This window comes from Typopeltis vanoorti, chromosome 4 (assembly GCF_054136105.1).
Source record: "Typopeltis vanoorti isolate ZY-2024b chromosome 4, IOZ_Tvanoo_1.0, whole genome shotgun sequence".
Lineage (NCBI taxonomy): Eukaryota > Metazoa > Arthropoda > Arachnida > Uropygi > Thelyphonidae > Typopeltis > Typopeltis vanoorti.
This window is the reverse complement of record NC_143552.1, coordinates 22,062,407-22,077,648: the sequence shown is the minus strand read 5'-3', so window position 1 is coordinate 22,077,648 and position 15,242 is coordinate 22,062,407. Positions and strand designations below refer to the sequence as shown.

The 15,242-nt window shown below is 33.8% G+C and overlaps 1 protein-coding gene across 10 annotated transcripts in view; it reads right to left on the bottom strand.

Moving 5' to 3' along the window:
• Positions 1-15,242, bottom strand: part of LOC150107158 (small G protein signaling modulator 1-like) — a 568,327-nt gene that overhangs the window by 469,604 nt on the left and 83,481 nt on the right. For 7 of the 10 annotated variants that reach the window (XM_090391666.1, XM_090391674.1, XM_090391667.1 and 4 more), the window contains exon 6: positions 14,673-14,753. In XM_090391666.1, coding sequence (XP_090247792.1) covers positions 14,673-14,753 — 81 coding nt within the window. The remainder of the gene's footprint in view (positions 1-14,672; positions 14,754-15,242) is intronic. The other 3 variants (XM_090391669.1, XM_090391672.1, XM_090391675.1) reach the window with 1 other exon arrangement.

The following is a 15,242-nucleotide window of genomic DNA, read 5'->3' as shown; positions in this document are numbered from 1 at the left end:
TAAGCCTACATAAAGGATCTAAGAGATTCAAAACTAGGTTATCATAGACATCACATAGCATAGATCAACAGCTAATCACATGTATGACATCTCAGGTTACATGTTATAAATCACTCTGCTGCTGTTTGTTTTCAAATTAAAAATATCTTTATTCCTGATGAAGTACACTATACTGAATAAGAAACTAGTAGCATAATATTTTTACTTCATATTTTTAAGTGTAGTTTATACTGTAGAGAATACTAATACATTATTTTATTCTGTGTTATAATTTTAAATTTGTTTTCAATATCATTCATATTCAGTTTAATAATTTAAAGATAGCAATGTCAGATTGTACACCTAAAGTGAAGAATGTAAAAGTTTGTATAATAAGATAGTCAAAGACAGCAATATCAGATTATATACCTAAAGCAAAGAGAATAAATGTGGTAGGAATGAATTGCTTGATTAGTGAAATTAAACAGAACTTAAAAATTATGGAAAGCATAGAAGGAAAGAGGTAATGAACTACAACAGGATGCAAAGTGTATACTTGATGGGGAAATCTTGAAGGAGATTGAGGAGACAAGAGACCTGGGCATGGTGGACAAGGATCTGAAGTTCAGGGGTCATATTGCACAAGTTGTGAAGCCATCACATCAGATCATGGCAATGATACAGAGGACTTTAACATGCAGAAATAGAGGTTATGGTTCCATTGTATAAGGCCTTAACTGGGCCTCATGGATTATTGTGCACGGGTTTAGCCACCTGATTTTTATGATATTGAGGATATATCCAAGAGAATCCAAATTCATTAAAGTTGTATTGATCTTTGGGATATGAAGAGAGATTGAGGGAATGCAATTTGTAAAGCTTTATGAACAGGAGGAGAGAGGATATGATTGAAATGTTTAAGTTGGTTAGAGGGTTGTTACCAGGTTAATGCAGAAGAAATATTTCACAGAATGGGAGTAGAGGATGGACAAGGACCATCCCTGGAATCTGTATGAGGGTATGAGAAAGGGCATAAAGAGAAGGTTTGCATATAGAGTGGTTAGTGACTGGAATGCATTGTCCGCTGTATGATGAATGAGGACACACACTGAATGAGTTTAAAACACAGTTTGATAAGATGTATGTGTTATAGTGTATGTGTTTTCCATGGTGGAGCTTTTCATTGCATGGAGATCTGGTTTATTTTAATTTTTTTAATTGTATATAAATAAATTGTATATATATAAATTTTTTAAATTGATTTTTATGGTGTAAATACATCAAGGGTCATACTAGTACATATGGTAATTGGTCAGTAGAACAATCACAAATATCCATACGCTTGGTGGGATTTGAGCCAGCACCTTTTGGCTGGAGAGCAGATACACTAACCACTCAGCAACCAGGCCGGCTCTGGTGTTAATAATAACACCAGAGCACCATTATGAGCTTCTTCCTCTTAAGGAAGAAGCTCATAAGAAATGCAAAATCTAGTACAGTTAATGAACGACTTTTTTTTTTAAATTTATTTCCTCATTTCTGCATGGCTAATTCTAGCGCACATTTTAACAGGAAGGTTTTATATTATGGCAATTTAAGTAGTCAAAAATAGCAACTGCCATTATTCTTAATTTCAGGAATAAAGCTAACTGTAAGATTGACTGTGTGTGTGTATACCAGAAATATTTTTGAACATATCACACTAATGATGCCACACATACACACAGTCCTCTGTAACATTTGTTGTAGCAGTTAGGCTTTCATATCACAAGAAACTTTCAAAAAAATACCAAAATATTCTTTTTCTATGTGATATGTAAAGAGATGTCTGATTATGAAAGTATAAAAGCGCAGAAACACTGGAATATATGTATATATATATATATATATATATATATATATATATGACTAAACCTAACTAGCTTCTCAAAACAATTTTTACCATTATCACTACTTCTGAAACACTTTTGTTTTTATCCCTATTTTATGGAATCCCTATTCCTGCTCATTTAGAAAACCTTAACATAAGATTTTCTCTGAACAACTACACAAAGTGACTGGTAGTTTCTTAGCACATTTCCTTAATACATGTGGTAAGATACCATTCAGGTTTTTCTACATAAAGTTAAGTTGATGTTAAAGTTTGGTTTCCTAAAACTGACTTAAAACTGCATTATTTCATCCACCTCCCTACCTGCCGAGGTGGATAAAATAGCCAAGACCACCTTAGCATTTTACATGGATCAAAACTTCATCGGCATTCTATCTTTCATCATGTAATTACCCTCCTCTGCTGTTAATCCCTTAGCTATTTTAGAGCTATTAGCGGATTAATGGTGCCAAAGCGATCCTTGTGTCACTGGTCTTTTAATGTGCTGTGTTACTTGGAATTTCCTTTACTGTCCTTCAATACTGGACCTTTTTTTGCTGTTCAATTTATTTATTGTCTCTTCCCAAACATAAAAATTAATTTCTCATGTGTGAAAATAAATAATCAATCATGAAATGACCAGAGATCAGCATTTGCAATGAATTTATTTAGAAGCAATTTTTTGTGCAATTTTCCAATGTTTATTTGCGTTGAAAATTATGTTAAATATTTATATATTTTAAATAACATTTATTGAAATAAATATGACCTTTTGCTTTTTTTCCTTGCATAATACCATTATACGGATTGTCACATTTCAATTTTAGAAATGAATTTGTTTTATAAACAACAAATGATGTTAATTTGCATTACTCGGTTTTCGATTGCGAGACTTTTTAATATCAAAAATTGATATGCAGTGATCGTCTTTTGCAAATTGCAAATTTTTTTTTTTTTTTTTGTAGGATGCACATTACCATAATATCCAGTGCTTAACCACTGTCGTCTTCTTCTTTCCTGGATTCTATCAGGAACATCGGTAGTCTGTAAATGCTTTCCATCAGTTCTTTATCCTTGCTATTGGCCTACTGTAGATATGTTGAAAATATATGAAGGATATCCTATATGGACTAATTCAAAATTTATGCTTATTTTGAAGATTTTCAATTGCAACCCCTCCCTCCTTCCCCTCTCCTGGAACTGAATTATATAATTACCCTGTCTAAATTTCTACTGGTTTGAAAGATTTCACAAACAGTATTCAAAATCTTATTACTCTATTTTATCATTTTGACAAAAGAAATAAGGAAATAATATTGCTGTATCCATTGAAGCAGGTACTTCTAATTCTGGACTATTTCTTTGCAATCTAAAATCAGCTGTTCAGCTGTCTGCTGAACTTATTCTAAGTTTTAGAAATACTTAATTTCTATACTATACTATATTTTCACCAAGTAAAACTATTTGTATTATGCATGCCATAAAAAGGAAAGTTCGGTAGTGTAATTTTTTTCTTTTTCTTTTTTTTTTTAATTTTAAATATTACTGCTTCTACTGCTACTGGTTGCTATTTCTGAAATAATCTGTCCTAGAAATATTTGATAATAATCCTCTCAGCTGGAGGAAAAGCTAAAGGCTTAGATTACTCTAATTGATATTGAGAAAGTGAACACTTCCCCAGAAGTCACACTAAAGTGCCTCAAGCTGAAGTGAAGAATACATTAGCAATGTCTTGTTTCGTTTTCAATTGTTGATTAGCAAACATCCTCAAGAGAAATTCTGATATTTCTTTTACAGGCTGATAAAGTATAGGCTCAAAAAATTATAAAGTATTTGATGCAATTATCTTGAAAAAAAGATTGCAATTCTTTAAAAAAGTTGTATATGTGTTACATAATTGTTTAAATATTTTGTCGGTGTTATTGACCTATTCAACCTGCAGATATTTATGTTCAAAATCTTTCTCAAGGCAATTGTTACAAATGTAAATCATTTGGGGAACATGCTCATACATTTGAGTGTAAAATAGTAGTAAAAGTATAGATACTATAGATACTTCAACAATATCTGATATTTAAACCAGATGAAAATGTCTTTTTAAAATGTGGAGCGATTTCTTCTTTGTATACATGAAAAAATCAGATAATTATTATTATTATTATTATTATTATTATTACGGGTATCTCCATGGAGTCAGTAGACTCATCGCGGGAGACCCAAACTAGCAAAACAATATCTGTCATATCTCTTCTTGAATTCATTTACAGACGAAGAGCTCACAACTAAGTCAGGCAATGAATTCCACTCATTCACCACCCTCCAGGCAAAAAACCTTGTTCTGACACCTTTGTTAACCACACTCTTCTTTAATTTCCAGAGATGACCTCTTGTTCTTCCATCACTTTCACACAGCTGAAACATTTCCCCTGCATCAATCCTATAAAAACCTTTTAGTAATTTGAATGTTTCTATCATATCCCCTCTTCTTCGCCTATCAACCAATCTCTGCAATCCACAAGCTCTCAATCTATCAATGTAGGGAGCATTTTTTATATCACTCACCAACTTGGTCACTCTTCTCTGAACCCTCTCCACAGCCTCCTCATCTCCAAGGAATCCAGGTGACCAGACCTGAGCACAGTAATCCAAATGTGGAAGTATCAATGCTTTATAAAGGGGAATAATAACCTCTTTATCTCTGGATGTCAGTGTGTTCCTCAACAACCAAGTAATCCTATGTGCAATCTTGGACACCTTAGCAATGTGTCCTCTGAACTTCATCTCCCTATCTACCAATACCCCTAAGTCCCTAGCCTCATCAATCTCTTGGAGTACCTTTCCATCGATGTAGTACACAGCTGGTAATCTTTTAATCCCAAAATGCATGACTTTACACTTTTCCACATTGAACTGACATCCATTTTCTTTTGCCCATTTTACCAGCTTATTTAAATCCTCCTGCAAACTTTCAACATCAGCTTGATTTTTTATTGCACTACACAACTTTGCATCATCAGCAAACAACTGAATATCTCCCTTTAAGCCGTTTCCTATATCATTTATATACAAATTAAACAACATTGGCCCAAGCACAGAGCCCTGAGGCACACCACTGGTCACCTGCCTCATTCTGGACTCGGCTCCTCCATACACCACCTTATGGTATCTCTCCCTGAGCCATTCTCCTATCCATATCACCAATTTAATATCCATTCCCATCTGCTCCAATTTGCGTAACAGTGTTCTATGGGGTATCCTGTCAAAAGCCTTAGCAAAATCCAGAAGTACCACTGTGTAGCCAGTTCCTTTGTCCAACTCAGATGTTATTCTATTATGAATAGTTAATAGATTGCTAAGGCAGGATCTACCTTTAACAAAACCATGTTGGCCTCTATAGAGTATCATATCCTGATCCACCCATTCTTGAATTTTGTCTTTAACCAACTTTTCCAATACTTTTACCACTACTCCTGAGATGGTGATTGGTCTGTAATTCAATACCGCAGTTTTAGAGCCACCCTTATGCAAAGGAACCACTTTGCCTAACTTCCACTCCCTAGGGACCATACCAGAGTTCAAACTTAAGTTAAATATCCAGGTGAGAGGGGTTGACAATTCATTTGCACATTCACGCAACACCCGAGCTGATATTCCATCTAAGCCTACCGCAGTGTTTGCATTTAAGTTTTGCAATATATTTAATACCTGTGATTCTTTAGCTTCAATTCTCACATTAGGTATTGCTGTAGGTATAGAGATATCCTCACTTGGGTGATAGACTTTTGAAAAGTGATCACTCAGTAACTCGACTATTACATCTGATTTTGTCACCTCAATACCATCAGCACCCACTAAGGTTATCCTTCCGAAGTCATTCTTCCTCTTACTTGCCACATAGCGGAAGAACTCTTTGGGATTACCCTTGATCTCTTTGGCTAAGGTCTTCTCATAATCTGATTTAGCTTTTCTTACTATGCTGGTAACTTTCCTAGCTTGAGCCTTGTACTGCTCATGGGTGTCCTGATTGCCTTTCTCCTTGTAAATTCTCCATAACATTTTCTTTTTTTGCAGTTCAAGCTTGATACTACTGCTCATCCATCTAATGCCTGCCTTGTTTGACCTCCTAACCATGGGGACACAATCTGATATTGCTTTCCTCAGATACCTGCTGATTTTATCCCAAGCACTGCTAACATCTTTCCCTTGCAATATGTTCTGCCATGGGATGGCTGCAAGCTCACTCCGAAGCTTGTTATAATTGCCTAACCTGTAGTTCCGTACATACCCCTTCTTAATAGAAAAATCCACAGATTTTGCAACCTCCCAAGTCAATACCACATGATCGCTTTCACCAACTGGAGGTAACGAGGACACCTTACTTATGCATATAACCTCTGAACCAATAACCAGGTCCAACACTCTCACACCACGTGTCCCTTCAGTTACGTGCTGTTTCAAGTAATTATCTCGTAGAAGATGTATGAATTCCATTTCCTTTTTGCTACGTGATATTTCCTCCTTCCAATTGATATCACCGTAATTAAAATCCCCCATAATAATCACCAAGCCTTCACTCATTGCACTAAGTTGCTGATGCATGAATTCAATATCTCCCCCCGTACTCCCTGGCCTATAGCAGCATCCAACTGTATATTTGGTTGCGTTGGTCGCTATTTCGCACCAGACTGCCTCAAATGAACTCTTATTCACATGTCTATCATCATGATATACTACTTTCTTTGGCTGCAACACATCAGCTATCATCAACAGTACTCCTCCCCCTGTTCTATCTTCTCTATCCTCCCTGAAAATAGTGTACCCATCACATTCAATTCCAGTGACCACATCTTCTGCTGACAGCCAAGTTTCACTAATGCCTACAACTTTTGGTGAGATTTCACTGACTAATGCCAAAAATTCTTCTCTCTTATTTCGAATGCTTCTAGCATTGGTATACAAAAATTGCAGATTCCCTCTAGATCTTGTACCGGCTTTAGAACTGATATATAAGTCATTAACTACCGTAGTCCTATGCCGATTTTTATCCCCTCTCTTCTGCAATTTATTCAGCCTATAAGGATCAATAAATACACAATCAGTGCTAAAGTTTCTCTCTCTTACACTCAACCTTTTCAATATTAGTTTCCCTGCCCAATAACTTCAACCTGTTCAGAAAACAATAACTTCTTCAATCGCTTATGTCCTTCCATGTTAAGATGCAGTCCATCTCTAGCATACAACTGCCTTTTTCCTTCAAACACACTCCAAACATCAACAAACTCCAGACCTCTTTTTCTGCACATTCTTGCAATCATATCATTCATTATCATTGCTCGTCTACTTAACTCGTAATTGTCAAAACGAGGCAGCACACACACTATTCTCCCATTGACACTTTTCCTCTTCACAATATCTAATAATGTTCTTAAATCTTTTCCTACCCGATTTATACTACCTCTCAGGTCATTCGTACCCACCATAACTATCATCTTGTCTGCTTCATGCCCTCTCTTTATTGCTAAAGCCACTCTTTCTATTGTCCCATCAGCCAAGCACTCCTCATGCATACCACTCTCCATACCCTTAATCATAGAATCACCATATATTTTACTACTCTTAACTTCATTCAAGTCCACACTCATGGACTCATTCTCTACACTATTCAGCATGACTCTCCCAGCTTCATTACTCAACTCTCTATTACTTACCCCCCCCACTCTCACTACATCTCATTTCTTCTAGGCCACTTGTGGTTTTATTATATTGACTCACAATCACTCCCATACTATTTATTACTGAATCATTCACCAAAGACTCACCCATATGTAATCCTGTTCTAGTTACTTCAGCTAAAGTAATCTCTATAGTCCTAATTTCTCTGTTTAACACATTAAACTCCGCTTTAACTTCCAGTATCTCCTTACCGATCACTTCCACTTCCTCATGAAGAAGATGAAGGTCATTTTTCATTTTCATAAACTCCCACCGAAGTTCTTCCGCTACGGTCCCGATGTCAGCTTCCATTCCTAAACGCTCCAGCCTATCCTGACACTTCTCACATACGTCGACATTTTCGTTCTTTTCATTTTGCCAGACCGACCACAGATCCTTCACATTTTTCGGTGCATACATATAGCAGTTTCCGCAACGCATCCATTGCGAAAAATCCAACGCTGAGCCGGCCTTTCTTGTAGTAGTAGAAGTCCTGCGCGCCGCTGACGTACGTTTCTTGTTGGACGCCATCTTTACACGTTGATATAGTGAAACAAACGGCAGTGAAAACACAATATATACAACACAGTTCTAAACAATAATACCACTGAAGGACACTTGTTTCTAACCGATACACAATTGCAGCACAATTTGTGACAAAAAGCCACACTATATTTAACTTTAAAAACACGTTTTCTAGACTAGCTAAACTCGACCGCCACATTTACCAAGGACACTAGCGCCACCTTCAACAGAAGAAAAATATGTAGTATATTATTTTTCATTGGGTGAATTTATAATGGTCTTTCTTTGTTTTAAAAAGAAAGCACACAATTATTTTTTTGGTATTTTTGCCAACAGAATATCAGATATAATTAAAAGAGTGACATTTTACTATTTTTCTCACACACGAGAAAAAGAAATATGGCAATAATATTACTGAATCTATCGAACTTAATTGTAGCTGAGTTGCAACCTTTATGACCTCTTGACTTAAAAAATTTCGAAAACGAAAAAAAAAAACAGATTATTGTTGTTGTTGTTATTTGCAGAGTGTGCATTTCAATAATAATTCTATTTCTTAATCACTGTAAAATATATGATGAAATTATCTGAGATATGTCCTATAAGGAATTGATTTAAATTTTATATTTGTTTTGAAGTATTCCAATCACCCTGCCACCACAAATGTCCACTTCTTTTTTTTTTTATTCTTTCATATTTCATACCTTTTTTGCAATGTGTACTCCACGTTTCAGTATCCGAAATCTATAACTTCATTTTATCCATCAAGAAATGAAATGAATTAATTATTCTCTTATTTATCTATATCCATACTATTTCTTTGCTAGTTATTATTCCAACCACTACTTTCTATTCTTCCTAAGTCCCAGTATACAGTTGTTTAGGAAATAGTAATTAGCTAAGATTGTTGTAATTTTTACTTCCTTAAAAATTCTTAAAACATGAATGTTAGATATGAAGGTTAATGTTATTTTCTGCCTGGGAAGGAAGGAAGTTGAAAATAGCATGAAATAATTTTTTTGCACTTCTATTTAAATAGAATCTTATTTCTTCCCCTTTGAATAAGTTGTAACAACATTTTTTTTTTTTTTTACTTTGCTGCACTGTAATAAAAAAATATTATTACTGCTACTTTGAAAATATCCAATCTGAGGCACACACTACTATGAAAATTTAAAAAACAAAGTTTCATTATTGGCAAACTGTATTTTAATTTACTACAGTCTTATAATAGACAAGTTTCAAAACACCAGTTGCATTAGGTGGGATTGTGGTCTACAGAATGTTTCAAAAACTAAGAAAAAACATTTCAGAGAAGGATTTAACCTTAGGCCTCACACACATATATATATATATATATATATATATATATATATATATATTTAGAACCTCCATAGCTCAGTCAGTATAGATGAAGCTCTTTGGTGGGAAAGACCTGGGTTCGATTCCTGTCAGTGATGTGAGGCACCTTTACCTGGTCTCTTTCTACTAAAAGATGAGTTAGCCGGTCTCATATGGAGGTAGGGGTTTTTTTCACTCAGAAACTCGGGTTTTTCATCCCCCAGAACAGGCAAACCAGCCCGTGAACATACACATCAACAGACATAGTGCACACCAGGAAGCATACAGCTAACCTTATCCTTGATATAGTAGTGGTTAAATGTAGAAAAATCCTCAAAACTGCAAGGTAAAAGAGGAGGGAAGGAATAATAATAATAATATATATATATATATATATATATATATATATATATATATATATATATATATATTTACTTTTCAATTATAGCATGTTTTCCTCTGATAAAAACTTCACAAAAAACAGAATTTGATATTAAGAGATAACACAGGCATCTTCCATTGAGGATTACTCTCTAGTTATTCAGAAAATTGCATGTTCTAATAGTAACTTTTCTTTCTTTTCCATTAGAAATAAAAATTTGATAATTACAGTCATAGTTAATCTTATTTTATTCATTCTTCCTGAGTGAATGAGAATAATAGGATATTACATTACTGTTGTGTAATATTGTTATTATCACTATGCTGTTATTATAGAATACAATTTACATTATGATAACACTAAGTTTTCTGATATAAATTGATATATACATGAAAAGAGTCCCTTTATCCCATGTTCAGTAAAATACTACTATTAACAACAACATTAATTTCTATGTTCTATATTCTGAAACTAGCCATATGCCTTGTTTTTCCTTTCAAGTAATGTAAAACTTGAAGCTTGGTGTGTGTGCAAGCTAGGAAGAACGGTGGGAACTTTTCCAAGTGTTACTTCTGCATTTCCTAGGTTGTGGAAAACTGAGGATTTCAGAATTCATCCAGAAAACCTTGCTCTGAAAGAACTATGACTGTTTTTATATATATATATATATATATATATATAAATAAAACTCATGGTCACACTTATATTTTCTAAAAAAACAATAGAAAAATTATCCCCCTTTCATCCCTGTTTAGAAATTTGGGCTCTTCCCTATGCGGAACAAACAAATTAGCCAGCGAACATGCATTTCACAGATATGACATATGTGTTCCACAGTGTATGCCTCTAAAGCAAATATGAGGAGAATGCAACAGTTTTTCAGAGAAGGATTTCAAACCCAGGTTTTCTAACCTGGGTTTGAAACCCATGTAGTACTATAAGAATCTTCAGGGCTTTTCAACAGAAAATAAGCTAGACAGTCTCATACTGAGATGATGGTTTTCCCTACCAGGAAATCACGTTTTTCAACAAACAGGCAAATGTCAGACACACAATGTACTTGCCTCATAGTTGTTTCAGCCATAATTCTAGTCAAAACAAAATCACGGCCTTAGTCTACTCAATCATTTTCGGATTGAGACAACTAAGTTTGGGTAGTCAACTGATGAGGGTCGCTGCTTTTTTACTAAGTCGCTGTTGATTAGAATCCTCATATTGGCAGAATGCTTATGAAAATATTTAGCTGGTAGATGAATTTGGTTCTGTAAATAGTACAATGCAAGGCCATTATCCAGTTTATTGGAGGCTTGAAAAAAACATGTTTAGTCTTATCTCTGATGTTAATTACCCTTCATATAGCATTAATATTATAGATTTCCAAATTTTTGCACTTGTGGAGATAAAAAAAAAATGTTTGCACCTAGAAGGCATGTGTACTGATGGTCCTTCCTATTTTTATTTTATTTCCTTAAAAAATGTACTTCGAGAGGAACAATGTTATTCTGCATGTAATAAAAACAAGAAATTCCTCTTCAAGAGGAATTGGAATGAGTACAGTCAGGCATCTCTCCCATTAATATTTGTAATCCAGTTTGATGGTTCTGAAAGGGAATAGTTTCAAAATTTATATATATCTTGAACAGTATGGAACACCCTAAAACAAGGGTCAATGTACAAAGCAGTCTTACAATCTGGACACCAGATTATTGTCTGTCCTTTCCCAATTTTTTTAAGAAGCAGATATAACATTTGCCTGCATTTTTATTTTTTTATTTTTTTTTTATTTTATTTATTTATTTATTTATTTTTAAGCTGTGGGAGGTAAAGTTTCCAGGACATAGAGTAAGCAGCACTCAATTTCAGAAGTTGGGAAGAATTGTCTGTTTTCCTGCTTGCTGAAGAAGGAGCATAAACTTGTAGCAATGTTTTTGCAATTTCTACTCTGCAATCTAGATGTGTTATGGTAGGCATACATTTTTACTTGTACAGGAGGAAACTGTTCCAAATAATAAAATCCAATATATGTCCAAACACTTTTTTATAATATTTTTTAAGTTGTTTGCTCATTACAGAGTAAAATGATAGATAGCTACCATTCGTACCTGTTGACTCCACTCATAGTGTCATTGTATGCACATACAGTAATGAGTTTGTATTTCTTGAAACCATACTTCTCTATGGATTCCATTGATGGACTGTGCAGGGAAGACAGCAAAAAAAAAACATCTTTATTTTTCCAATGCAGTGCAAAGACTTTCCCTTGCTGATAAGATCAGATTTACCACTTTGACAGTTTTCCTGACACCAGATCCTCAGGAATGTCACGCCTTTTTGCATTTACGGTACAATAACTATCAGTAAGATGCTGTTAAAGAAAATCAATGAGTTCCGGACACATATAGTAGTTATCCATTGTAATTAAGTTACCTTTCTCCAGTAAGGGGGTAATGATCTGAATATTTATCATGCTCAAGTACAGTCTGCTTTCCTGTATAAGGTTCGAAAATCCTAAAGATATCCACGTTGTGCTTCACGAAGCATAAATTTATCCCATATTTTGCTTTCTTTTGGAGACTATACTGCTTCCATTTCAATCTGCCTTTGAATGGCATAAGACTTTCATCGATACATTTCTCTCAGGAATGTATAGTGATCTAAATTTCTGATAAATTTTCATCAGAAAATCATATATTTTGTTGAGGAACTAAGTAAGAATGTGTTGCCTGATAATATTCCTCATTATTCTGAAGATGCAAATACTTCACGAGAATAAATTGTTTTTCAGTCATAATATCACGAAACAATGTCATGTTCAGAATCCATTCTGCACACCAATACATTTTGAGTGTGGACTTTTTCATGATACCTTGCACAATCAAAAGTGCTATAAATTTAAGTGGCATGCTGATATCTATTGGGCTCCAAAGTGTAATGCAAGAATGCAGACTGTACTCAACTTGATGATGTTGTTGGCAAGCATAAAGGCAAGTCTGTTCCACTATGAAGGAAAGAATATCTTCAAGAAATAGACAGAAAAAGCCTAAAATGCTATTGTGTCAAGGACTTCAGTAATTTCTTGCTTACCTCTGAATGGAAACTGTAGACAAGCTGCTGTGCATTTAGTGATGATCACCCATCTTCTGCATGAAGACATGTCTAAACTACAGGCAAAATCAATATCTTCAGAGCTATAAAAATTTCTCTTATCATCAGTAGAGCAAGAGATACTTGAAAGGCGAAAGCTCCACCTTTTCTGCATCTCCCGAACTTTTTTTTTTACCCTGAATGTTTCTGCTACTTGCCACCTGAGAAATTAATTCCTAATACTCCTTTCTGCTCGAGTAACAGGTTGTAAGCTTATGAAGTTTACTGAGAAAGAACATGTCCCAGTAGACACACACTAAAAAAAAAAGTCCAAAGCAATAGCTAAATATATGCAGAAATTCGTTGATTTGTTTTCAATTTTCTGATTGATTAGCAGATATTCGAAACACTTTATTCTAATTGCTTTTGTAGCATGACACTGTTTTTTAAACATTGGTTTCCCCAATTACCCAATATCATATAATTTCCTAATTTATAATAATCAGTAAACAATATAAATGAGAAAATATACAAAAGTTGCTAATTTATAATAAATACAATTTAATTTCGGTATTGGAAAATTAAAAGTTATCTGATACAATTACTTTGACAAAATAACGAATTCAAACAAAAAGAAAGTGCAGCTATGTTACCTAGCAGTTTTTTTTTTTTTTTTTTGTGCATGTGTGTGTAGGTGATAGTTAGGAGGGAGAAGCTATCAAATGAGAAATACAATTTTAACTCTATTATGAAAAATTTGGAAATGAAATTTGACATATGCACCTCTATACATGTTTTGAATCTTAAACTATAGGAAAAGTATCGCCACTTTAAAACAGCTGCATAATATCTAAACTAGCAGAAAATATGTACATAACAGATGTTTATTTCAATTTGTAATGAGCAATTTGGGAAAACCAAGAAAGTGAAGTGAAGTGCAAAGAACTACAGATTACCTTATAAAGATTATACATCACATGATATGATTCAAGATTTATGTATAGTTCTCTATAAAGCAAAATCGTAAACTGTGAACCTTCATACAATCTCTAAACTAATCTTCAAACTAAGATTATGAATAAATATAAAGAAAACTGAATTTGAAACAGATGGGGCTGTATTTTTTTTTTTAAGATTCAAATTTTCATCATTAATTTATAAAATAACTGTTTGACAAAAATAATTATCTTGAATCAAGTTCTGGGAGAATAAGATGTACTGGTGACTAAGATGATTAGCAAAAAAATTAATAATGATATAGGTCTTCAAAGGTGATACAATATTTAAGTGAAGAAAGTATGAAAGGATCTCTTATGTTCCACTGGCATTAAAACCTATAATTATGCAATGAAAGAGGTAAAAAAATAAATATAACTTGTAGATATTTAGTCTAATATAACTAATATTCCAGTTATCCAGCAAATAGTAAGCAACTGTGTTTCTTGCTACAGGTAACTGAAAGTAGCTATGCACGCAAGGTAATTTGGTTAAGTGTTCTCTTCAGCGTGAAGGATTATTGCACCTTCTAATGGACATAACGGCCAAATTGCACTTATCCATATTCTTTCAACAGGTAGTATGAATCGTATCCAGGTTTTGCTGGACACGTATATACATCCCGGCTGGTAGGGAGATTAAAATGAATGATACAGTCAATCAATCAATGAATTTTAATAATGGCTTAATTCTTAAAAGAAAGGAAATTAAATCCAAAGATTAAGTGTAAGATTAACCTTTTTAAAATGTCTAGTTGAGAATAACAAAAATAATAATAATTACCTAAGAGGGAAGCAAGTATCTGGCCTGAGACAGGGTCAACAATCAATGCATCTTTTTCATAGTATTTACTGTAAAAACAAACTTCATTATAAAGATTCATTATTAGGAATACTGTAAATTTAGAGAATAAAGAAAAAGCAGAAGCATATGCAAGACTTACTGAAAATTGTAAACTACACTACTAGGTCTCAGTAATCATTTTAGTGAATGATAAAAATTAACTGAAATAAATCAAGAACAAATCCTGAAAAACCTAATTTATTTAGAGAAAAATTTATTCTAAATAATAGCATATTTTTACATTTACAGTGCAGACTACTATTGAGAGTTTTTTCACTTGGTTACAAATTAAATAAAAGATGCAAAAAATTATATTTTTGTTTAATCCTTTATCCAGGATTAAATTAAGCAAACAAAGTTTACATATGAATAATCTTCTTGACTAGGCTAGGCTACTTGTATATAGAGGCTAATGACTTCACATCGATTTCCTTAGTATCCCACAATGCACAGCACACAGTTCAGTTATGTATAATGCTATTATGCCTTATGGAAAGGGTCACTTCAGCT